The 25,222-nt window shown below is 35.3% G+C and overlaps 1 protein-coding gene across 2 annotated transcripts in view; it reads right to left on the bottom strand.

Annotated features, from left to right (window-relative positions):
* Positions 1 to 25,222, bottom strand: part of GPATCH2 (G-patch domain containing 2) — a 123,215-nt gene that overhangs the window by 91,711 nt on the left and 6,282 nt on the right. For both annotated transcript variants that reach the window (XM_083828866.1, XM_083828867.1), the window contains exons 2-5: positions 21,913 to 22,626; positions 17,568 to 17,629; positions 9,287 to 9,469; positions 8,135 to 8,214 (exon numbers count right to left, since the gene is read on the bottom strand). In XM_083828866.1, the coding sequence (XP_083684992.1) occupies positions 8,135 to 8,214; positions 9,287 to 9,469; positions 17,568 to 17,629; positions 21,913 to 22,626 (1,039 nt within the window). The remainder of the gene's footprint in view (positions 1 to 8,134; positions 8,215 to 9,286; positions 9,470 to 17,567; positions 17,630 to 21,912; positions 22,627 to 25,222) is intronic.

The following is a 25,222-nucleotide window of genomic DNA, read 5'->3' as shown; positions in this document are numbered from 1 at the left end:
AGATTTTAACTTCTTAACTAGAAAATTGACTCAAAATAGATTTTCTAATTTACAATGAATCAAAAGAAAAAACATTAGACCATAGCAAAAGTGGCACAGATGTATCAAAAAGCAAATGAATAAACATTTGAAAAGATTTATTATAAGAAATTGTAATAAATTTTGGAAAGATGAATCGATTTTAGTTAAAAGGTATAACTGACAATTTATTGGGCGGGAAGATGCATTATTTTCCAATTGTTATCCACCTACAGTAAAACTGATTTGTGTCCTATTGTATTTTATGGAAAAGGAGAGAGCAACTTTCAGTGATTTAGATTAAATGTATTAATCATAACCAGGCACTGTGAACTATATATCTACTATTAAAGAAGATTTTTGACATCTAATTCTGTAGCAATATTTTGGCTCTGTACCACTCTTCCTAAATCCAATTCCTGCTACAGTTGGCAGATTTCTCCCTTTTAATTTTATGGGGCTTAAAGTAGCATTTAACCACCCAAGCGGTAAATAATGCAGGATTAGAAATATTTAGTGTTTTGTTTCCCTTTGAAGAGTACTAATCCATCAACCTCCAAATATTTTTAAAACATTTTCCACATTCTAGTAATGTTAATACAAAATTCAGTAAAACACCCTACGCAAATGAAGCTAAATTTGTTTTTCTACAACAGAAATCACATTAAAGCTTAAAGAAAATTTGCATATACATCACTGATATAAGGGAATTAATTTAATAAAGATATCAGTTTGTATACAATGAAAGCTTTAATAAACCCTTTACAATTTTAAAGTATTATTTGAGATGTCCCTATTACACAGTTTATTCACTTTCTGGCGAAATATAGGAAAGTATTCTGTTCTCCTGAACACGGGATAACAACATATTTTAAAATATTTATGCCCAACTTAACACTGAAATGCCAGCTTTTCAGAAAATTTAGTTTTTATGCAGTCATTTTTTATCTTTTACTTAAGAGCTACATTTTAGCACACAGGAAAGCTGCCTTATTGTAACTTTCACAGACAATGCTCTTAAAGTTATTCTAGGTACTGTAAATTGTCTTAAATTGCCTTAGGCCTACATCAATGATTAGATCCCAGATTTAAAAAGAAACAAAGACAGGAGTATGACAAGAAAATCTCAATCACCACACAAGTCCTTTCTTTTTCAAAAAGTGCAGTAGCATAGAACAAACAAGCAAAAAGGTTTCTTCTCTCCAATTTGACTCCATTCTATAGAGAATAAAAAAAAATCAAATTACTGTAGCTATTTGTTTAGGTCTTTGTGTACTAGGTCTTTTAGAGTTAAGCAATGCAACAGGAAGAGGTCAAGGGAAGAAGAAAAATGGAACACGTTTTTTTCCTAATGCTCTTAAAGTTGATTTTATGAGTGTTTTAAAAATACACATCTAAAACAAGACAGTTGCAAGAGTTTGGTCATCAGTTGGAAGTAAAAAATGCCTAAATAGACAATTTTCAGTTCTCAGAACTGAGGATAAGTTTCTCCCTTAACCTTCAAAACTACTATCTGCATGAGTGTTAAGTCAACGTTGAGAAACAACAGAAAATGGAAGTTATTTTCATAATTAGGCATACAGGTTTTAAAAACACCTGACAAATGAGGGACAGTTAATACACAGAAAAGGATATATGAACAACTAAAATCATGTAATCAGAAGCAAGTTAAAGTTTGCAATTTTCTGAATCAAAGTGCAAGCGGCTGAGTAAAACTTTTTTTGAGCAGTTATCAAAACTGTTGCACTGAAAGGGCTCATGTGGTTGGTTATGAGGGTCTACAAAGGTCTCTCACTTCACTTGGAAACAAACAAAAAAACCAACAAATACTGTGTCCTAAGTGAAGGGACAATAACTAAAATGCAAGGACCAGTAATTACTTGAAAGGCTCCAACTCATTTGGATCTGTTGATGTCAGCAAACCTTTTTTATTGTCCTGTTTATATACCTGTTGTCTTGTTTTTGTTTTATATATGTACATACATTAAATGTTGTCCTGTCCAATATATCACATGTAATTGAGTAATAGAGCAAATGGTTTAAGTACATACAACACAAAGACCATTATGCTTTTGAAAAGATCATACCAGCACTATATATAGGCTTTTCCATTGAAAAATATCAAGAGACCACTAAATGCAGGCATTCCATATTTTCCTGTAACTCACCTCAAAACCTGAAGCATTATTAATTGACTGATTACCTTCACGAAATGGCCCTTCCACTCCAGGATTGCTTATAACCATTCATATAAAATTGGCATCACAGTCTGTGATGTTGAATAAACGTATTTAAGTAAGTATTCATTTCTGCAACTCATTCTATTTGAGGATTTCAGAAAAACATCCTAAACAAATCATACCGCTCTGTAAAGAAAAGGATCTGTTCTGTCTTCAGTTTCAAGTTTCCTTACTGAAAATACCACAAGATATCAACTATCAGCAGAGTCAGTCCTGAAAAATTCAGGGAACTTTCTTCCCTCCTCAAAACCATGCTCACATAAGTATGGTTTTGTGTTTTTTTTTCCAAGTAGTAGCTATGCATGGTTTGATGATACCAAGGTGCTTATAGCTTTTCATTAGACAATTATAAGTTACACAAAATACTCTGCAGGTTAAAACAAACATAGGTTGCAAGGCAGACTATTAAACCATTCAGATTTAATAAAGGGTAGATGGAATTCAAAGTACTTTGCATCACTGACAACTATAGTGACAAAACTGATCTTCTAATTCTGGTACACTACCTTGAATGATCACACAATATTTAACTGTGCCTTGAGTGCAGTACCACTTCAAGGAATACTAAACTGCTATGAAATGTGGTACAGACACAATTACGATTCTTTTGATGGGTAATTATACAAAGCAATTACTGAAGTCACTAAGAAGCACTTACTCTTCCATCGGGCGCTCACCATGGCAGGTAGAACAAATTATATCAAGTTTATGTCAGTATATGTGAAAGCTTTAGCAAAAATGCACTTAAATTAATTTGTGGAAAAAAAATAATTTCTTGTTATGTGAAATACATGGCAGGTGTAAGAACAGTAAGCAGTTCTCCAATACACATTAGATACATGAAGTTAAGAACATTGTAGATAAGTTGATATCATCCTCAATGTTTACACCCCATTTTTGAAACCTACATCGTTTATAATGGAGCTTAGAAATCTGACAGCAGCTTTTTTCTTTTGCTTTCTTAAAAAACAAAGCTATTTCAACATGATCAAGTTCTGAAGTTTAGAAGACTGCTATTTGACTCATTCTTCAGGAACACTAGCATTTTAGCCAACAGTGACTGAACACTGCAAGAATGAAAGGTGGGGTCTAACCTGCCGTTACAGCAGCACCTCCTCTGCTAACAGCCTCAATTTTACCTCCGTCTGAAAACCCCTAGCTGCAGGGACCACATGAATGCAAGAAGCCACCAGCTCCACAAGAAAGTTTGTCCTTCCTTCCTTTCTATGTCATGAAACTAAGATACTGAGTTAACTAAAGTGAAAATTAAAAGAGCATGCCTTATTCACTACATTTTTCATAAGTAGATATGAATTGAAAACAATTACAAAACGAGGAGAAATCACAACATTAAAAAATTAAAAGGAAAAGTGGAACAAGAAATGCTTCAAAGTAGAGTTAAAAATATTTTTGGTGACAAGCAACGTAACAAAAACCCATTATAAAAAAAATAAGCAAAGGCTCCTACTCACTTAAAAGCTAATTCCTTCACAGCTTTAGCAGCATAAAGTTTCTAATGTCATCTGCATACACAGAGGCCTAATATTCCTGATCTTGACTGAGAGAGGCTGGAATCCAACATGAGTTTATCTTTGTTACCACACTGTTTTGATATCCTGCTAGATAAGATAGTATCTAGTATCATCCATATCATCACCTAGTATCACTCAGTCTTCTACAGAGTTTGAAGTAGAGACTATTGCTCCAAATGACAGAAGTTGTCATGTGAAGAAAATAAGTGAAATCTCACAGCTAAGTTATTTTATTCACTTAACTGAAACTAAATTGTTTTATCTGACTGCATGTCACACATTCAGTGTGAAAGAATTGTCCATAAAACCAAATCAAATTTAAACTTGAGAATTGGTGTTTTTCCCAAGAGTTGCAGCAGAGCATCCATGAAGAGGCTTCTGACTAACCCTGTAAAAACAATGCTCAACTTGCTTTTTAAGGAAACATTCCTTTAGATCTGTAACAGGGTTACTCTTCTGGTATCACTTCACTCAATTTCCAAAATACTTTGACAGGAAAAAAAATGCCCGAACACATTTGGCTTTTTCTTCAGTTAGAAAAAACTTAGCAACTGATTTTCTTATTTTGAGAGCAGTTAAGAAAAAAACATGAGCTCTCTCTAGTTCTCTTCACTTTTTTTTTTTCTTTTTTTTTAATAAAAATAGAAGCTCTTATCTTGGAACTTTCGAAAAAGTCGCAGCATTTGACAGACATACCCCAGACGCTAGATCTTTGGATAACGGGTATCTAGAATATAGGTTTCATTCCTTGCACACTTTTTGAATAATTGTAACTACATATAGTCAAGCCCAATACTATAGTACAACTGTGCTAAAAATAAATAAAATATAAATAAAATCCTACAAATACAAGATTTAAAATAAGTTTTCTTCAATACCATGAAAATCGAAACCTATGACACAGACAAAAATAATGGATGGAAAAATAGGCAGAGCTGAGAGAAAGCGTCATTGTTATTGGTCATGCTTTTTGCACTTTAACCCAGTGAAATCACTTCCCAGGTATTAGCCCAGACAGAGAATCAAGGCTGGAAAAGAAAACATGTAAGAGACCTTAGACAGAACTCTACAACATCTCTCCCTATCCTGGCCAACGAACTGTATTTAGAACCAGGTCACATGCAACTGCATAATTCAACCAAACACAACCAAATTTCATGCAATATACGTTAAAAGAGTTTGCTAAATTCTGGTATGATTTGAAAGTACTGGTATCATGTTTCTGACTAGAATTTCAAAATTGCTACTAGAAACATGACACAGGCAGGCACAGGCATGATCAAAACCATAGCCACAAGTCTTTCTATTTCTTTTCCAAGAATGTTCTGTTACAAATGATGCTATCACAAAGCAAAGCAACAGAGACACGAAATGGCAGACGTTATAATTGTATGCCAAAATATATGCCTTACAAAGTATTTAATTTGTGGATTCCATAAAAAAAAAAAAAAGACACCTTTCTTCAGTAAGCAGATTGAACAATACAAAGGATAGAAGCACTTGTGATGATTATCTTCATTTTCTTGCTCTGCTTTTTCCTACCTTCTTTATGACAACTCATTCAACCTGCACGTTAGGTTATGCAAGGATTTCCACAGTATTTGCATTGCACTTGCATGCTTGGTTTTTACTTCTCTCGTTTGACCAGTGTTATACAATTATTTTAAAAAGTGTTTTGACTAAAAGGCAATAAACCGATGATAGAAAGGCCCAAGAGTTTGTTTAAGTTATACAACTAGTCAATAAAATGCAGAAAGAGCATCTGGACAAACTGCATATCAGATGTGGCTACTTCAAATTAAAGTTCACTGACTGGTCAGCAAAGAGCAGCATTTTTTCCATTGCTCTCAGTTCCCATTGCTTCTACAACTGGGGGTGAGAAAATGACCTAAAGCTGGTAGTTTCCTTAGTATATAGCAAGTAAAAATCATACCCTTAGCCTGATGTTTCTCTTACACTAAGACACCTAAACAATTTTTCCTAGAGGCTGATAATCAAGGTATTATCATAGTTATGTATTTTGCATTCCCTCAACCAGTAGTCTCTTCAAGACTTCACTAGCTGCTATACTCATGAACCTTCAACAAAATCTTTCCAAAAAAGTTTTAGACACACACAGACTGTTTGCAAAGGGCTATGTATATGCTCACATTTCCTAGATAAAAGTAACACTTTCTTAGACTGAATAGAGTATGTTATATATCTGTTCTAGGAAATATATCTTGGCAGGAAATTCCATTTTCTATTGTGTCTCCCTTAAAAGTCTGTATATGCAGTGATACAGACATCAGACTCCTTACTGTTAAAAATGAAAGAAATAAGTCACACCACAACTCTATTCAATGAGTTGAGTCTACAGTGTTCTTTTCTCAGGATATTAATCTTTCTAAAAGCATTCTTGCTCGCCTTCACTGTTACCATCTAAGAGCAGTAATTACTTCTTGTTCTATGTTATCAGATGTCACAGGTATTATATGACTTTTTGTTGCTGAAGTATCTAAAAAAGATTTTCTTTAAGAAGCAATCACTGACATAAGTAGATGAGCTCTGGCCTATACAGCTATGTTTGCAAAGATAGACGCAGCAGACGTGCCCACAAACATAATCATTACGAAGGTCAGAAAACTCTGTATTTGAAGAGCAAACTGCACATCCTTTCTATATGTGCACTCCTGGCTAAACATAGTGGTTTAGGTGAGTTCACATGTCAACTTTGTTTCACAACGCTACGTAAAAGATATATTTAATAACTGGAGGCAACTGAATTACCAGTCTTCAGTAGATCAGCTTGCATATTTGTTACAAAGGGAAATATGATATCATCTTTATATACGAGAGATCATGACTGGAAGACAAAATGGGCTCCTAAGGACAATCCAAAAGTTCAGCAGAAAATAAATAGTAGGGGTTTTTTATTATATATACACATTCACAGTATATCTTCATCAACTGAAACTTAATCACCTTTTTACAATTTAGAGGAAAAGGCCTTTTTAGGGTAGTTAAGCCATGTATCATCAATACCATGAAGCTAACCTATCAGTTATAATAGCTCCTATAAAATACCAGAGTGAAATTGCAATAAGCCTAGAAAATGGGCTACAAATCCCAGATATGCTCAAGCAAGCACTGAACCAAAAATAAAAATAGGTAGATAGGAAACCAAGAACTAGACAGCATTCATCTAATTCACGACCACTAACAGCAAAGATCATAGGCCAAGGTTTTAAGGCACCTTATTCAGCTCCAAACGGCAATTATCAGACAGAGGGTTCAATTATAAAAACCGTCCCTCTTCAAAATGAGTTAAATTTCTACCAGTTCATTTTTATTCCCTGCACATACAATAGTTCTTACATTTCTCAGAAGCACCTTATTTTGTTCAACTGAAAACATGGAAACATTTAATATTCTTAAATAGAGAACATTGATGCCACAGTATTTATCACTTTAATAAATATATCCCAGCATAAAAGAGTTTTCCACAAGTCTTCCTTGTTTTCCCAATACTATTCTGATAAGAAAGGAACAGACTGCACTACAATGAATATCTGTTAACATTTTAAATTAAGATATCAACTCTCTCTTCTCCTCATGCCCTCCTCCAAAGAAAAAAAAATATCTTAGAAACTCATTAGAATCTTACTTTAGAGAAAAGCTATGGGAAAATGCAATGACTTAGATTATATATAAAAGCAAAGACAGCTGGATTTTTTCCTTCACTTATAAGTATTACTCCTAGAGTTGGAAACACTAAAAAAAAACAAACAACTCTCATGTGTAGTCATAGCCTTAGAACAGTCTCAAGTCCAAAGGAATTTGTGATGTCTGTTACAGGTGTATCACTACCTGGCTTTATGTTTTTTGTATATGCCCACTCCTTTAGTCAACCAACAGAATTTGTCAATCAAACAAAAGAAAATAAGGACAAATTTTCAAAGCAGACCTTGGAAAGGGAAAGAATAAAAAAATAAAAGTATTATAACACATACCCATCCTAGAATACTTTCAGTATTAGATAAACTTGAAATAACTTTGGTTTGATTTTCTTTTCAAGAGGGGAGAAACATTTTCATACACACATGATATATACTGAAAATTTTATTAACTAAAAGAAAAACAAAGATCCTTTCCCTTCATGAAGTGCGAATAATTACTGATGAACAATCTCAGACTGTTTCTGCCTTTCAAGTACTCAGAAATATTCCATAGCAGCAGTGACACCGTAGTCTTACCTTTCTATTACCTATGTGTAACACTAGGAAACAGGCATGAGGAATATTCCTTTATAAACCAAAAAAGCAACAATAGCTCATACAAGCTTATAATAATGAAAGGACCTACCAATGCATTCTGGTTTCCTGAAGCCTTTTTAATGTTTCTTGCTGGCATTCCATGAAGATGACTAAATCTACTCTGGAAACCTACAAATTAGAAGGAAGGAGTGATTAAAGAATATTTCCTATACACCATACAACCAAGAAAATTTATCATTACATATCAATCTACTAATCTAACTTCAAATATCTTCATTAAAAAAATCCCATAGAAACAAAGAACACAGAATGGGAAATATGTAAGAAAAGCTAAGCTGCCATGAAAATGAAATCTGTCTATAGATGCCATCTTGGTTCTACACACAACTGGCTACATAAGCAGAACATACCAAACTACAGTAGGAAAATGATTTTGCATCACTTACAAATGTATTAGTACCAGAATGCATGTTCACCACATTTAATCCTTAGACCAAGATCACAGAAAAAAATCGCAAGCATCCAGAAAATAAGTCTCACAAGAGTTCAATGCATTCAGTGTGCAGAGAAATAATTTAAAGTTGATTTGACCATTGCTTACATAAAAGAATGTGAAAGGAGATCCTTGTGCAAGAGGTACAAAAAAATTCTGTGGCAACAAGCTGAGGTCTGACAACTTCAGTCTTGAAACAAGAGTGGATACCTAGCTGTAAAAGCAATCAAATGCTGAAACAACTTACCATTGGACACACTGGATCCACAGCTGTTTAAAATATTTTAAAGTAAATATTGGATAATTTTCTAAGTAACAACCCCAATCCTTACTCTGAACCCTTACCTCTTCTCTACAAACAATAAAGCTTGACCATTAAAGCAAAGCAGATGGTCACACTAGTTTTTCAAACCTGTGAATCTATGAATTTATATAGTCTGTTCCTGGCTTTCGTGATGTTTAGAACTCTAAAGATTCACTTTAAATAATGCTTATTTCTTTTCAATGCAAACATCAAGACAATAAATAAAATAGTAGGCTATAAAAATAAGCCAAGTATTACACCTTCTGACTATCCTAATCATTGACAGTTTCTGACTATTTCTGCCTAATGATATCTCGAAAATTCAAGAAAAATTGGTAATTCCAAGAACTTGTCAACATTCAGCACATTCTGTATAACCCACAGACACCTTTCTACTGTACCCAAGTGATTCCACTGTTTGCATATGATTGATTGTTACTTACCTCTCCTTCCTGAATGGGACATAAGGGGGAAAGTACCCGTTAAGATACTTTCAAAGACTGGATCAGGCAATTCTCTCTCCAGTTCTGTAGAGTCTTCTTGTTCCCACCACGGAATGACCCCCGTAATTCCACATGCTCCACCAGATTCATTTTCATGAAACCAATCACTCTGCTCATCATCACCTGTGTGAGGACAGTACCCCCCAGTTCCCCCAAAAGAGGGAGGAACAGAGAAGATAAAAACCAGATGTTACCATCAATAAACACTGACAAGACAATTATTTCTTTTGCTTTATATCTGTACAACAATTACTTGTATATAGCAGTTCTATTTGGAAAACGTTTCTCAATAGTATGACAAGTGTTGCCATCAATGAAAACACATAAAATGTAATGTTTTAAAACCAATTTACAATAGTGAAAAAACAATAATAAACTAGTTAATTCTTTGGCAATAACTGCAGGGAAATCCATTTAAGCTACTGCACTTTACATATTAACAAAAAACAAGTCTTATTTTCCAGCAGGGAATTAAAAGGTATAAAACTGTGAAACTAGTTCTTTGCAGTTGATAATGGTATATAATTAGCTTAATTTCATGATTTGTATGGCTAGTAAGAGGGGAAAACAATCATGAACAGATGTGACTAAATGAAGTTAATCTGATTAAGTTCATTTAGAAATAAGTTTTGAAAAACTTCATTTTAAATGAAAACTGACAGTATCATGTGATTGAGAATTACACTGCATTATACTACAAAGCTGGTCGTTTTACTAACATTTATAGATGTACAATTTAAATACATGGCAAAGGCAAAAGACAAGACTGAAAAATCTGATCTTGAACATATTTCATATAAAAAACCACCTGCAATTAAAATAAATTGCTACGTTTGTTTTTAAAACATGTTCTTTTAAACAAAACAGGTATTCGATAGAATATCAGAAAGTAGCCTCATGAGACTTGGCAAGTGTCCTTTCTTACACTCAAAAATTAGATTTCAAAGGGTGTGCTCTGTATTTTAACTCTTCTTCAAAGTATCCAAATCGTGACTCACTATTTCTGCACATAAACCACTTGTTTTTCAATTTTTAATGATGCAGGAATAAGCAAGAGAGAAATGCAACATTTTAGACAACAATTAAAAGAACAAAAAGCATTTGTGCAAAATTTCATTGCCACTCCATCCCAAAATGAAAAAAATACAAATAACGAGAACCCAAGCCAAAATCTGAGGAAAAAAAAAAAAAATCAGCACACTTCCTCCAAATAAGTTGTGGCATGGAAAAGAATACTTTTCCAAGCACAAGAAACAATACATACAAGTATTTGTCAGGACAAGCACTTCAAGAAACGTAGACTGATTAAGTCATGTTTCACCTGCCACATTTCAGTTACCAAAAAAAGGATCTTTTCATCTTTAATGATACTACTAACAGCAAAATTAGCAGAAGCTAGAGAACAGGAACTTTTAGATGAAGGAAGGGAAAAACAGGGGTGGAAAGAGATTCATAGGTCCAAACAGCAGTTAAGCGTGTTGGCATTTCAGGCACAATTCAGGTTATTCACTGTATTTATTTTACTCCCCAGTTACAGCTATGACATTTCACAAAGGCATTCACTATTAATTCTATTCTTGTTTCATTAGTCAAGCATGGTTTCTTTGGAAGATATCTAAGTGTACTGAGTGGCAGGGAGAAAAATCACACCTTTTAGTTAATTCCAAACCACAGATCAATCTAAGTTTGAACTCCTTTGTTTCGATTTTCCAAAAGTTTGTGTAAACAAATTTTGTTTGAATATTTTGTTGTAGGAAGTGAGCTCTAGATACCTTAACTAATAAGAAATACTACCAGGAACTGGAAGTTAAGTCTTGTTAGCCATAATTCATCTAGGGAACTAAGGAGAGAATTTTGAAATGGGGTTTCACAACTGGCTCAAGGACAGAAGTCTGTAAGAGCTACACAAAACAATCTTGGAAGAAATAGCTAGAATTTAAGACTGGTTTGGTGGACTGCAAGATAAGGCAAACAGTGCTTAGTGGAAATAGTACCTTGGCTACAGTTCAGGGGAGGGGACATGACAAGACATGGGACTTTTCCTCCTTGTGCATCAAGAATATTAGTATGTTAAGCAACAATCAGTTATGACATCTTACTTGTTTTGCTATTACATGGTTTCCTAAGCACTCCAATTACTGCCAAAGACAGAATATAGGACTTTGGATCTGAACCCTGTAGGATTTTCCCACGACAGCAGAATCTGGGTATACCTGTTTTTTAAGCTTATCTGTTCATTTAAAACAGCTCTGAATCCTTTGTCTATTTTCAATCAGATTATCACCTTGAGATGAGCATAAGCCTATTACTGCTATTCTTATCCAGGTGAGAACACCCATGGCCATTTTGTTTACCAGCTGCTCAACCCTAAAGAAATCCCATTTTCAAAAGGAGCCAGGGAAGACAGCATCTTTAAATCAGTTCCACACCTCAGACAATATAATGCAGGGGCCTCCTTGTTTACGAGTTGGGTAACCAAATACTTGAATTTTATTTTACTTTATTTGTAATACTTCAATCCAAAGAATCATTTTTGACTTCAAAATGTTTCCAAAGATTCACAGCACTGTCCTTTCCTCTTAGGGCTGCTGAACAGTACCTCTATTCAGTCCAAGACTGCATGAAAACATCATATCCTTTCCACATACAGTAAATACAAAAACCATTTCTAGATCTCCAGAAACTGATCTCCGAGCCCATGCATTCCCCAATCCATTTATTTAAAACGAAACAAACTTGCTTGTGGATAGTACTAATGCTTCAAGGATTTACTCTGAAGCAATTTACACTCAATTACAGCAAAAAGAAAAAAAAAAAGAATCAATTAGAATCGATTTAAGACATAGAAGTGTCAACTTAATTGTAAAAATTTCAAGGCACTTCAGTTCCTGGCCTAATTTTTTTTTTTTAAAGATTCCCCTCTGCACAATTACTATTTCTCTACTCTTCATGTTGGGTCTACATGATTATCTAATTGTCATCCACTTATGTTCCATTGTAAGCCCTCCCTGATAGGAAACTTGGAAAATTATTCCTATAGGCTTCTCTTCATGGTTTCTCTAGGGACACTGACCCCATTTGCACCAGTATCAGAATAGCAGGTTATGCTTCAAGAGTCTTATTTTAGCTTAACCAAACACTTTTCACTGTGCACAGATTTCCCCCCTTTCCCAGATTTATTTCAAAATGGCCAGACTACCCTTTATAGCAGTCATATACAGGGTACATGTGCTTGCCTGTAACAACCACAACCCACTTTGAGGGGCTGCTGTGAAAAGTTTGGCACCATAGTCCTAAAAACACCACTTGATGCTATGCTGCTCCATTATCCACCAACTCGTGCACAGCAAGCAATAGCCCATGAGCTGTGAAATACCCTACGATGAGAGTCTCATTTCCACAACCCTGCAAATTATACAGCTTTCTAGGTAAAAATAAACAAAGCCACCGCTAACGACTGTAATAACAATACGGACACATAACAACCAGGAGATTCACTACAACACAGACAAGTAGTTTCGCCCAAAGTTTCAGGAAAGCAGAAGGTTAAGTTACCCACCCACAGAGGGTACCATCCACACTGCATTTTGTTTGTGCTCTACAGAGCTACCTCAGCAAAAGGGGTAGTGAGACAACTTCGTTAAAATAGTTGGTTCTTCTGATTCAAACTTAAAAACTTCACATGAAGGCCTCCCCACACCCTTTCCGACCAATTTAACATATTTGTTATCCTTGTATGACACCATTTAATACCATACTATCAATAGGAGGCTCAACGTGAGTCAGGAGTGTGCCCTAGCAGCCATGAGGGCAAACCACAGCTTTGGATGCATTAGACACAGCATAGACAGCTGGTAAAAGAGGTGATCCTCCCACTAGAGTTAGCACTGATGCAGCCTCACCTTAAATATTGCATGCAGTTCTGGGCTCCACGATATCAAAAGGAAGTTAAAATCCTTGAAAGCATCCAGAGGGAAGGCAACAAGGCTGGTAAAAGGGCTAGAAGGCATGTCCAGTGAGGAGAGACTGAGGATGCTTGGATTGTCTAGTCTGGAGAAAAGAAGGCCAAAAGGCAATCTAATTGCTCTCGACAACTTCCTGAGCAGGGAAATCAGAGAAGGAACCTGTGGACGCATGAGGATGGCACCAGGGGAGGTTCAGACTCGACATTAGGAAAAAAATATTTACTATTAGGGTGGTCAAACACTGGAGCATGCTTCCTAGACATGGAGTTGATGCCCGATGCCTGTCAGTGTTTAAGAAGCATTTAGCTAATGCCCTCAATAATATGCTTTAATTTTTGTTTAGCCCTGAAGCGGTCAGGCAGTGGGACTCAATCTTTGAAGGTCTCTTCCAACCGACCTATTCTATAACCTGCTCTTGAATAAAGCAAGTGTGTAGTTCTGCCTTTAATAAACTGGAGATATCATAAGACCTCAGCTTTGTATTTACCTCTACAATTGTGAACCACTGACAATATTTAGTATTTCAATTATTCTGTTCACAAACAACTTCATGTTGTTTCTTCTGCACCTGCAGAGATTATAAACAAATTAGCTACAACAGTTTAAAACTGCTGTGACTGCACATAGCGTTGCACATTCCATCTCTCTTATTATTGGGGAACACCATTGGCACCTGCAGCTACTGAGATGCTATGTAAGGCATCATTCTCATATGCTGATGAATACTGGATTATTTTAAAGGACACAGTAACAAATATGTTTAATCACAAAATAACAAAAGAGCTAGATTTAAAAGCTTAACCACATCCACAATGCAAATCCAACTTTCCCTGACTTCCAATTTTAACTATTTAACATTATTAATGTAATTTTGTTTCTAGCTTCCTGAGATCTTAAAGTACATTTTAAGTGCCGCACATTATGATTTAAGAGGCTTGAAATTTGACAGTCGTCCCCCCCCCCCCCCCCCAACACACACACAAAAAAAGCAGTATCAACGATTAGTATTGGAATAATGTTAGATTTATCTGCATTGTGTTGAAAGCTTAACTTGTAAAGTGCCTTGAAACTGCAGGTAATCCTATTATCTAGGCCTATAATTAATGTTGTATGATATGTTGCAATAAAAGGTTAGGTCTTCCATTTCTTTACCAAAACTGCTTGCAAAAATTTCCTACACTGGACATAGCATTATTGTTAGATTTTAATACTGAAAAAAAAAAGCCATTTATAAAGATGCTATTAGAAATGAAGAGTAAGAAAAAAAGGGAAATGGCAAGAATTTCTGATAAAGTTTCAGCCACTGTTCATTTTTTTTGATCACTTTGTTGGCAAGCTCTCCCACCTCCATACTTTGGCTCATGGGCTTTATATTTGCACAGGATTTTGTTTTTTGCTAACCATACTAAATCTCACCCTAGTGTTGTCCTGTTTACAAACCTGTGAAAACATACAATTCATAAGTTTTCACTTCAGGTTTGTTAATAGTTCAGCCGCTATCTTCTTTGGTGACTGTCTGCTGAGTAATTCTATTTTTTTTAAATAACAATAATGAACATCAATCAAAATATATCTTGATTATCCCACTATTATGCCCAATTACATCTACACTTAGTGGTCTTGAATCAAAGTTTTAAAAGTTTAAATTCTTCTGAGAGTCTGTGAACAGAGTACATTTCATATGGTAGAAAGCAAACAAACAAAACTTTTTGGAAAGTATTAGAAGTAGCAAGGTCAGTCACTCCTGAGTTCAGAACTGAATATTGAATTATTTAACTCTCTGGCCAACTGCTCAGAAATTGCTGCCTTAGATCACTTTCTTTTCTAGAAAGTCTGTCCCATAGGATTAATTTAGGAATTAATTAGGATTTTATAAAGAGTATTTGTCTGCAGTAAATGAGATATGCAGGTTCTTAACCTCAGAGAGGCAAAATGAACAAACGTTGCCCTGGAGAACAGGATCCTCTTATCCTCTGCTACCCAAATTTCTGAATGATGGCAGGCACATCATTTAAACCAAGTATTTCTCAAGGCAGCATTAATCAATCTCTGGTTCTCCACTTGACTTAGCAGAAACCTGAAGTCAGAGGTGCAGAAAATTTGAACTACAAATGATGTCAAGATGCTGATGTTCTGAACATACATCCTGGAAGAGGGACACTGTGAAGACAGGAACTGGAGTATAGCTTTTAAAGATGGCCAACAAAATCAGTTAGTTCTTCCCTTAATGTTTTCATCTTGTCCTCTTCCAGCTTTGTTTTTTTCACCTAGACTTCTCTTTTGTTTTTAATCAGACTTATTTTCTCCCTTCTTCACTGTTTTCAGTCTTGCTTGCATCTCAACACAGCTATAAATTAATTCAAAGAAATAAAATTCTCATTTCATAAGGGGAATAAAAAGATAAAAAATTACTATCATTTTTCTTTTGTGATGGCAATAAATATTGTTAGAAAACAAGTAATTTTGTTTTTACAGTAGGGTCTCTAATAGCACTTTCATGGAAAAGTCTTCACAAAAAGAAAGCTAAATGCAGATTTAAAAATATCTGAATGAGATTCATTGTGAATTTAATGGACTTCTGATCACACCCATAGAATGACCAGTGCAAACTAGAGGGAAAAAAAATAAAATTTTGTTCTGACAATACCCTCAAGATTAATTATTCTTGTTCTTTTTATTTATAATTAAGAATACTATTTCAGGTCTAACACTTTCTTCCTGACATTACCACAAATTGAATCAAGATTCAAAAATCAAACAGACACAAAGAAGAATTCCATCTGTAAAGAACCAACACTGAAAAAAGGTAACACCACACCTGAGAAAAAACTATTGTTCACTGATCCCTCCCCTTTTCTCCTCCCAGAAAACATAGGAAAAGCAGAAAGCTACTGACATTTTCAACAATATTATTCAAAGATTCAAATAATGTAACTCACTATCTAAGGAAAAAATATTGATACAAATATATTCAAAGGGTACTTCAAAAATACGTAATTATGAAGTGTGGTAAGTCACCTTACATACAAATGTAGAGGAGAAATGCATTAAGAACTGCAAGTTAAAAGAGAAATTCATATAGGGAAGTAAAAGGAGATCTTCTGGAAGTATCTCATTTTGAAAATTTTCTCTGAAGTTAGGAGATTATCTAAACATTCAAAAACAGCTTAAATTATTTAGAAAAGCTCCATGTTAAAACAGGTAAAAACAGAATGAGAGGTACAGTCTGCATAGCACAAGTTTTTGTTTGCCTTGGACAAATGAGCAAGGAAAACATCTCTGTTCTACAGTCTAAATAACTATCTCACTATCTAACTGTTTGAAGAGAAAAAACAGAAGAGATCAAGAAAGAACATTCCTTTAACCTAGATCACTGCTGTGGAATAGGCCAGGTTTCATTTTCTTGCACAGACTTGAGAAATAGTCTTTTTGGCAAACTGCGTAAGAAAATAGTTTACATTACCATCAACTTAGAATTGACAATGGAAAAACAAGTCTTAATTACCTGAGAGACTATTTTTGCCTCATTTTTGTATACTGTCAAAGATAGCAGGTTCCTATTCTGTGAGATGGCTAGTATAATGCTAGCATAATGCAGGTAAATGAGTTGCACTTAATTTAAGACTGCAATAAATACTGAACTTAAAAAGTCTTGTACCTCCATCCTCGATAGCTTTATCAGAAAAAGATATGAGAAGATCATGCACACTAAAGGAAAATTTTGAATCTTTAAATTAAAGTGAAATAAATCTAAGTTATTCAGAGGCGAGAGACTTAAACAGGGTGCATCTTCTGATCTCAGTTTTAGACTGCTAAAAAATGAATGGCTGCTTAGCAAATGCCATCTCTGGATGAAAACAAACCTTAAAATCCTGCTACAACAATTTGAGAAAATAAACACAGAAAAGAGCCAAGAAAATAGCTTGAAAGTCAGTACTATGATCAGTCTTGTCAGAAAACCGGAGCAACTGAAGAATTAAATATTAGTATAAGTAACTTGAACATCTCCAAAAGATTTTTGTAAGTTTATTGTATTACAGAGACTGTTTCTCAAGACAGGTTTTTGATTAAGCCATGGATTCAGGACACCCACACATAACATTTCAAAAACCCTGAAAGAAAGCTATATTTCAGCTCATTAAAATAGTAATAACAACTGAAATAGTAATTAACCTATGAAATAACTTGTAACGCTTACAGAATTTCAACTGATGTGGTTTGAGGAAGGGTAGAGAAGGGTAAGATTTTTTCAATACCTTGTCTTCCCTCATCATTGGTAAACAAACCAGCATCACTGCTGCTCAGACTGCTGGATTCACTGTAATGAGAGAAAGAAAGAAACAGATCAAAAGAACAATTGATCTTTCAGTCGTAAAATTTTAAGGAGACAAGGCTGTGCTCAGATGGAACTTAAGCACAACAAAGATCGGAAAGAAAATAGGATTTTTTTTTTTTTTAATCAAACTGCAAATATCCTAGTTCCATTAACTACAAAGCATATTATTTTTGGCACATAAAACCACAGGAATCTAATGGTACCCTGACAGTAAGCCAGATGTGACTGCAACGAGGTGCTGACACAATTGATGCATTTTATTATCTGCTTCCATCAAATGTTCACTGCTCCTTTCTTATGGTGTGCAATTCAGCTTGATCCTGGAACACCACTGCTCAATAAAATAGGAGAAGTCTCAATCAAAAGCAGTCTAAGGCTTCCTTCAGCACATGAAGTATAGGAGTCTGAAAAAAAATCGTATTACCTTTCCAAATACCATTTGCAAATATTCTGGAAAAGACACTGCTTTAGGATTCACAACATGCTACTTGGTAAGAAAGAATAAAGTTTTCAACAATGGTAGCCAATTAAATGAAAATAAATGTCACCCTGAAGAAAGTAAGTATGATCGATGGTCATAGCACCAACGAAAAATGCAAGATACTTTACTTTTCTGTGATTTCCGTCAGGGCCTTAAAATCGGAATGCCTGTATACAACATGCTGCACAACGTGCACATACTGCTCTCTAAAAAAAATACCAAAAAAATACCAATAGTTGAAGTTTTTTGGTCTTTGCTGTATACATATTACAAACAATATTCCATGCATCTCTAGAATTAAAATATTCCCTTGTCTTTTAATAACAGGTCATTATTTGGCGAGTTTCACATGAAAGGATTTTTTGTAAACCATTTGTTTACCTTCCTGTGAAGAGAGCAGCTCTGTTATGAAGTAATCTCATCACATTTTACATACAGTGAAATGTAGAACAATTTGAAAAAAAAAATCACTTCAGTTCACATTCAAATACAAGTTACCTCCAACTTTTCATACTAGCTACGTATGTAAAAAAAAGTTGATCTGTTCACATTTCTCCACTTACCCGTATTAAAATATACATGTAGACTTACATTCAATTTCAGTTTAATTAAGCTTTTCACACGTTTTCACACTAGTTTTAATTTTTGTTTCTAAATAACTAGTAAGCTTAAGAAAACTCTTTCCTTTTAAATGTTAATCCCAAAAATGAGCCTCAATATTTTTGAGCTGCGAAGATTAATTAAATAAAATTAGTCTAATTTGTGTTTAATTAGAACTACATTATTTGGTTTCATATCTTCCTTTGGGAGGCATTCCAACATGATCTGAAATGGTATGGTATCAGGAGCCAATAAGTACTGTGGTGTTTTTTTTTTTCAGCTTGAAAATGAAGTTTTCTTAATCTTTGCTGTATCTTTTGCTTACACGTATTCTTACTGGATAAGCAGTACTTATCCATACATCTTTTACACATAATATAGTAAGAACAGAGACTTAAGCACTTAACTTGCACAATTGTCCTAAGCATAAGAAAGATGACAGGAATTACAACCACTGGAGATGGAACCATCTTTCATGAAGGAGACCATGACTTGAACCTCCTGATGCTGCAAGGCCTAGAAACTTCTCTCTAGCAAGCATCCCATCTTCACTTTAATTACAACACACATGGCTTTACTTTCCTTACATTTTATTGTGCACAATTTTACATTACACATTTCTCAAAAAAAATAACCCCCCCTTTTTCATGGGTTCTTCCTGTCCATTTATTAAAAATTGTTCTTTGTACTTAAAGCAAAAGCCAGGAAAACCTTCAACCCTAGTATTTCCACCACTTTTCTCACCAAGATTTCCTATTTGAGAACAGACTTTTTTTTTTTTTTAAATAAAACATTTGAGTTGTGCCATAATTGTCATGGAAGGACTAACCAGTTCATGAAAACAACCACTTGAAGCTTTCAAAATTATTCTTATTTTCTTTTGTTAAAAAAAGAAAAATAAACTGTAACACTGACATATCCCACAGCAGCCAGTGTTCATTCCCCTTCAGCCACAGTCAAATAAGGCAGGACCCACACCTGAGCTAACTGCTACATTGCAATCATTTCACTGAATAAATTCAAAATCTCTGGAATTAACATATTAATATCTAAGTAAATGAAAGTTGTTATGATGGAAGTTATTTACAATCCTAATAGAGTTCTAACACTGTACTTTGCTAATTCCTCTGCTTTGTAAAGAGAATTCTCCCCAAAAGACTTCTAGGAAAAAAGAAAAATGCTACAGATCCCTTTTAACTATAAAACAGCAAGCAAAAACTTGGAAGGAACACCTTTGCTACTGAAAAAGTCTTTACAGCTTTATTTGCACAATTGTGGAAACAAATAAATATTTTGATTAGTAGTCATAATTACCAGCAACGTGTCCCTTAACCTGTGGCCCTGTTTCCCATTCAGTCCTGTCCCCAGGAATTGAGCAGCCTCCTTACACACAGGAACTGGCAGGATGCTGGGTGGGGACATCTCTTGCATGAAAGGACTGAGTTCAACTGCTCTCATTTTCAAAAGCAGCAATTGAGATTTCATCACTATTTAGTCACTTAAAAAGCAAACAAGTGCCAAAGTTTGTAGGCTTTAAATCATCATCCAGAACTCCACACATTGCCAAATTGGTCTGAATTTGGCCAAGGAGGATCCATTAAGGATAAGGGAGAATGGGAAAGGGACAGGCTCTGATCACAGATCTTATTTCCAGTGCTCAAAACCAAGTGCACAGGAATTCATCTTTGGAGTCATATAGATGCCAACATTTTACGTGCTTGAAGACTGAGCCCTGAACTAAAAAACCAAAAACAACGAACAAACAAAAAAGTCTTTTAAAAATAAAAATGTGACCAGAATATGGACATAAGATAAATTATTCAACTGTTCCTAGCTGCAAGGAAACTTTCTTTTCATACCTGCCCATGGCAGGGGAGTTAGAACTAGATGATCTTTAAAGTTCCTTCCAACGCGAGCCTTTCTATGACTTTAATTATCTGTCTTTAAATACCAAATCGGGGGGGGGGGGGGGGGGGGGGGGCAATTCTCAGTATCGAAGAAGGAAGTTTTCTACAGGCTCCCTGACAAGTCACACCCCTGAGTTAAACATTGAAGTGAGAAGTCTGAAATTGAACTTGCTGCCCTGAAATACTGCTTCTGTTCTACTAATTAAGACATTAGGAATAATCTTTAAGAGTCAAGATTCACATTGCTCTTTCAACTGCATATTGTCTGCAGGTGAGGGACAAAACCAGTATGTAATAAAAAAAGACTTGGAAGAACTTTTCTGACAATAATTCCAGTTAGTCACTTATCAATACTGCTGTCATTACAGCAACCAATCTGTCTGCTCAACAGTTTATGGATAAAATGCCTACAAAAAATAAAACCAGAGACAGTAGTACTGTCAAGCAAGTGACCGAAGTTGTGTGTTTTAATAGGAGTCTTTCTTGTTGACAGTTCTGCATTCAGAACCAGACACATGGGATGAACATAATCAGGCTTACCAGGCCCTGCAGGTAAAGTCCCTGGTGTACGGTGGAAAAATGACTTACACCTTACTGTGTTGTCAAAATAGTACTTTCGAAACAATTACCATTGTGGTATGCCTGCTGTCTGGAATGGATGGATGAGGTGTACTGCCAAAGGGTCATCATTCCCCCATTTTTCTAATGGCAAGCTCAGGTGTTTCTGAACTGTAAATTGGTTTTTGCATTTCATAAATGATGTATATCCTTAGCAACCTGCAGACTTTTCATGCCCATGACACAAAGGAACATACTGTCTAAATGGCAAATCTAAACACTGACAACCTTTCTGATGAATAGAGATAACAATCAAAGCAGCAATGTGTAGAAATTAGAAAATCTAAATTATTGTCTGTAAGAATGTCTGAGAACTGTCACCAGTTGAAATACCCAGAAAAAGAACGTATTAATCATCTGTGCATTCTGTCATTCTTAACCTTGAAACAATTAGAATGTATTATTACTTTGTTATTCCTCTGCTACATGGCTATTTTATGCTGAATTCCTTTAACCTGATCAACTCGGCTCAGTACATTAAAAATAGTGGATTTATGACCAAAAAACCTAAACAACTCTATGAGTAACTTTTTAAAACAGGTATTGCTGATTTAACATTGAAATTAAAGAAAAAACAAATATTTCCAACATTAGCAATAGTAACATAAGCAAACAAACATTATGTAAAGTTTCTGTAAAAAAGGAAGAGAAAGAATAACCTGTCACTCATGTTCTCATCTGAGCCCTTTTGCTCCTCATAGTCCATTTTGTCCTTATTTGCTTGGTTCACTTCTTCGTTTTCTATTACTACTCCTTCATCCAAGACTTCTGGTCCTTGTCGAACTGCAGCTACTTTCCTTTTTTTCACTTTGCTCTTGGAAAACTCTTGATGTTGGTATGATTTGTTGTCATTGTCCATTTCTTGATCTCTGTTATCCTGCTGTTGTTGAGTTATTGTCAGTGCATTAGAAACTTCTGATGGCAGATCTATTGCCATCCGTTTCACCTTTCTTCTCCTACGCAAAGTTCTATTTCCTAAACTGTCCACAGCCAAATCTGATTCATGCCATAGAGGTCTTTTGCCTCTAATGTTATTTAAGTTTGAGGAAGGCCTACGTTTAGCAACCAATAACTGGTCATCTGAGTCACTGTGGTCTTTCTTATTAGCATGATTCTCCCTGTAATCTTTGCTTGATTCTTCTAAACTGGAATCCGAACCTTCACTTAAACAGTGACCAGTCTCCCAAGGATGATGGGTGGTAAATGAACGTCTTTTTCGTCCCCTCCTTTTTCTTGCCTGTCGCTTTAGAAGACAAGACACACTTCGAGAATGATCTCCAGTATCAGCAAAACCTCCTCTGGCTTGTTCTGAACTTTCTTCCAGTGCTGAGACTAGATCATGAACCAGCTCCTCCATAGTCCTACTGAAATGCCTGTATTTTCCAAGAGAAAAAGAAAACACACAAAGAAACCAACCGATGAATCTGAAAATCATCAAATACAATTTTATCTGCCAAAATAATTTTAGTCACTTTAGGCATTGTAGTCTTAATACCCATCTTAAAACATCATTTTATTTCTGATGAGATCCAAAACCTTGCCAGCTGGTCCTACGCTACTTGCAACACACTAGTACACCTTTTAAAAGGTACTATCCCAATTTTCTGTCTTGGAAACAAGAGCAACTTTTTTCCCCTATTTATTGTTGACCTCGCTATTATTGTTTGGATTTAATTCTTCTCATCACATTTCCATGATTTTCAGGGATTCCACATTGCAAGAACACCCACTCTAACTGTAGGCAGGGAGCATGTTTTAAAATTATGAATGGGAAATTGAGTACGTAATATTACTCCTTGGTAGTGTATTAGCGAGTTCTGTTTAAGAGTTGTCATTGGGATAAAATCTTTAATGGATAATTATCTCTTGATGCTACCTAGATGCCAAAACGAAGATAGTAATTCTTGGATAATAAATGACTTTAAAAATAGTAAATCCATCTTTCCAAATGGCTAATATCTATTTCATTTTTTAAAATATTGATTCAGTGGAGTGATATTAAGTTGAGAGAATACCTTGCTACAAGTAATTCTAAAGTATCAAATGCAAAGTTTCCTACCACATCTAGGCACCACCATCAATAGAATCACACACTTGTGTAAGGAAAAATATCCCTAACCACACACACTGTCTGATGGATGCCTTTACCTTTTAAATGTGTCACTCCTCCCTCCTCAAATTTCACTAGTATTTAGCGTGCCTAACTCAGTGTGCTTCAGTAAGTTCACTCATACTTTACAAGAACATAACTACTAAAAGAGAACATCAATAGACTGCTGAACTCTAATCCTTCTCTGCAGGCAGTGACCCTGCTCTGTAAACATGGTGATCAGATTCTCCCATCAAAGCATCAGAAGACCATTTTTGCCTAGGTAAAGCCAAGAGAAACATTCATGCTCTTGACTACATTATGCCAAGTGATAAATACAGAGGACTGCCTGTAAGTTATACAGAGGATGTTTAAAAACAAGATTGTTCATTTTACAACACAATTTACTATTACCTCTATTATAACTACTTATTGTTAATAAGTAGTCTTCTACCCATTGCAGTAGAGTTGTAGATGTGGAGAAATTCTGCATACATACCGCACAAGTTTCCCCTCTCATTCACCACAAACTCAGTGTTAAAGATGCTTAGGTGGTTACAATCGTGGACGCAAAGCACACAAGTGTTAAATATTAACGAAGGAACTGATGAGCACTTTAAGAATAAACCTAAGCTGGTCATGAAAACTCTTACCTAAAGACATGATATATTCTCCTTTTAAATAGTTTTCACAAATACTCACACACTCCAATTGCAAGATTACCAAAAATAAAGAGTGCTACAAATGCAAGCTCATTTTGAATTCCTGAAACTAGAGTGTCACTTGCATTCATTTCTCATATCTTTTTCTAACCTGCTGAAATCTCTAGTCCCATTACTCCCTCTTAACCTAACATTTTCTCTGGCTCTTCTGCTTTCTTCTGCTCTGGTACAGCAGAAACTTCGTATTATCTTGTAATGAGTGAAAACAGCTCTGTAAGAATACTACAAGTTTCCTTAAGCCATTTGGTTCCCAAGCATCAAAACCTCCACAATCACACAAAAAATACTTCTCAGAAGCAAGAGAAAGAGCAGAACAGGAAAAGTGTTTCAAAGGAAGCAATAATTATTTGAAAATCCAGAGAGAGAAGAGAAAGCCAGTTAATCTAGGATTCAATTTTACAGACATGTGCTATTACAATGATTTAAAGCTAATCTTGCTTTTACTTTCTAAGTTTTTATTATCACAGGGTGGTGGGCATTTTTGTTTTGTATTGGCTTTTGAAGTAGGAAGTTTAATCACTGGTAAAGACAAGTCCGTGTATATTTGTACAAGCTTTTCTATTTACCTACATAGATGAAGAGGCTCACATTTCTCGGCGGCTACAACCACTGCCGGGAAGGCACTAGCCCCTTTAGCCTTACTGTTAAACACCCCATGAAGACAGATATCCTTTCAGGTGCAGATATCAGAAAAGATGCTCTTCTGGTTTAGGGGGCTTTCTAATCCTTCTGAGTTAATATAAAGGAGCATAAGACTCAGATGAACTCCAGTAGATTTATTTGGGTTAGCATGAGCCATCAGTTTCCCCAGCTACCCGCACAGCCCTTCTGCTGCAGGCTTTCACATCCAGAGCAGAACTGAAAGAAGCAGAACTGAAGTAGTAGGCTTAAAGTTACCTTCACTTCTCAAAAAGAACAGATTTCTTCTGCTACCATACCAAAATATTAACCGGAACGTATACATTCTTGCAGCCCATTCTGCTGCTTCCCCTGCAGCACAAAGTAAAATGGGGATACTAATGTTTTACACCACAGTTTATGATTAATTCATTCAATTCAGCATCCTTAATCCATATGGGTAACTATCACTAAAATCAATGTAGCTCCTACAGTGGGCATATCAATTTACTTCGGATAATGGCATAAGTATGCTGGTAA

The sequence above is a fragment of the Anser anser genome (assembly GCF_964211835.1).
Source record: "Anser anser genome assembly, chromosome: 3".
NCBI lineage: Eukaryota > Metazoa > Chordata > Aves > Anseriformes > Anatidae > Anser > Anser anser.
This window is presented reverse-complemented; position numbering and strand designations above follow the sequence as displayed.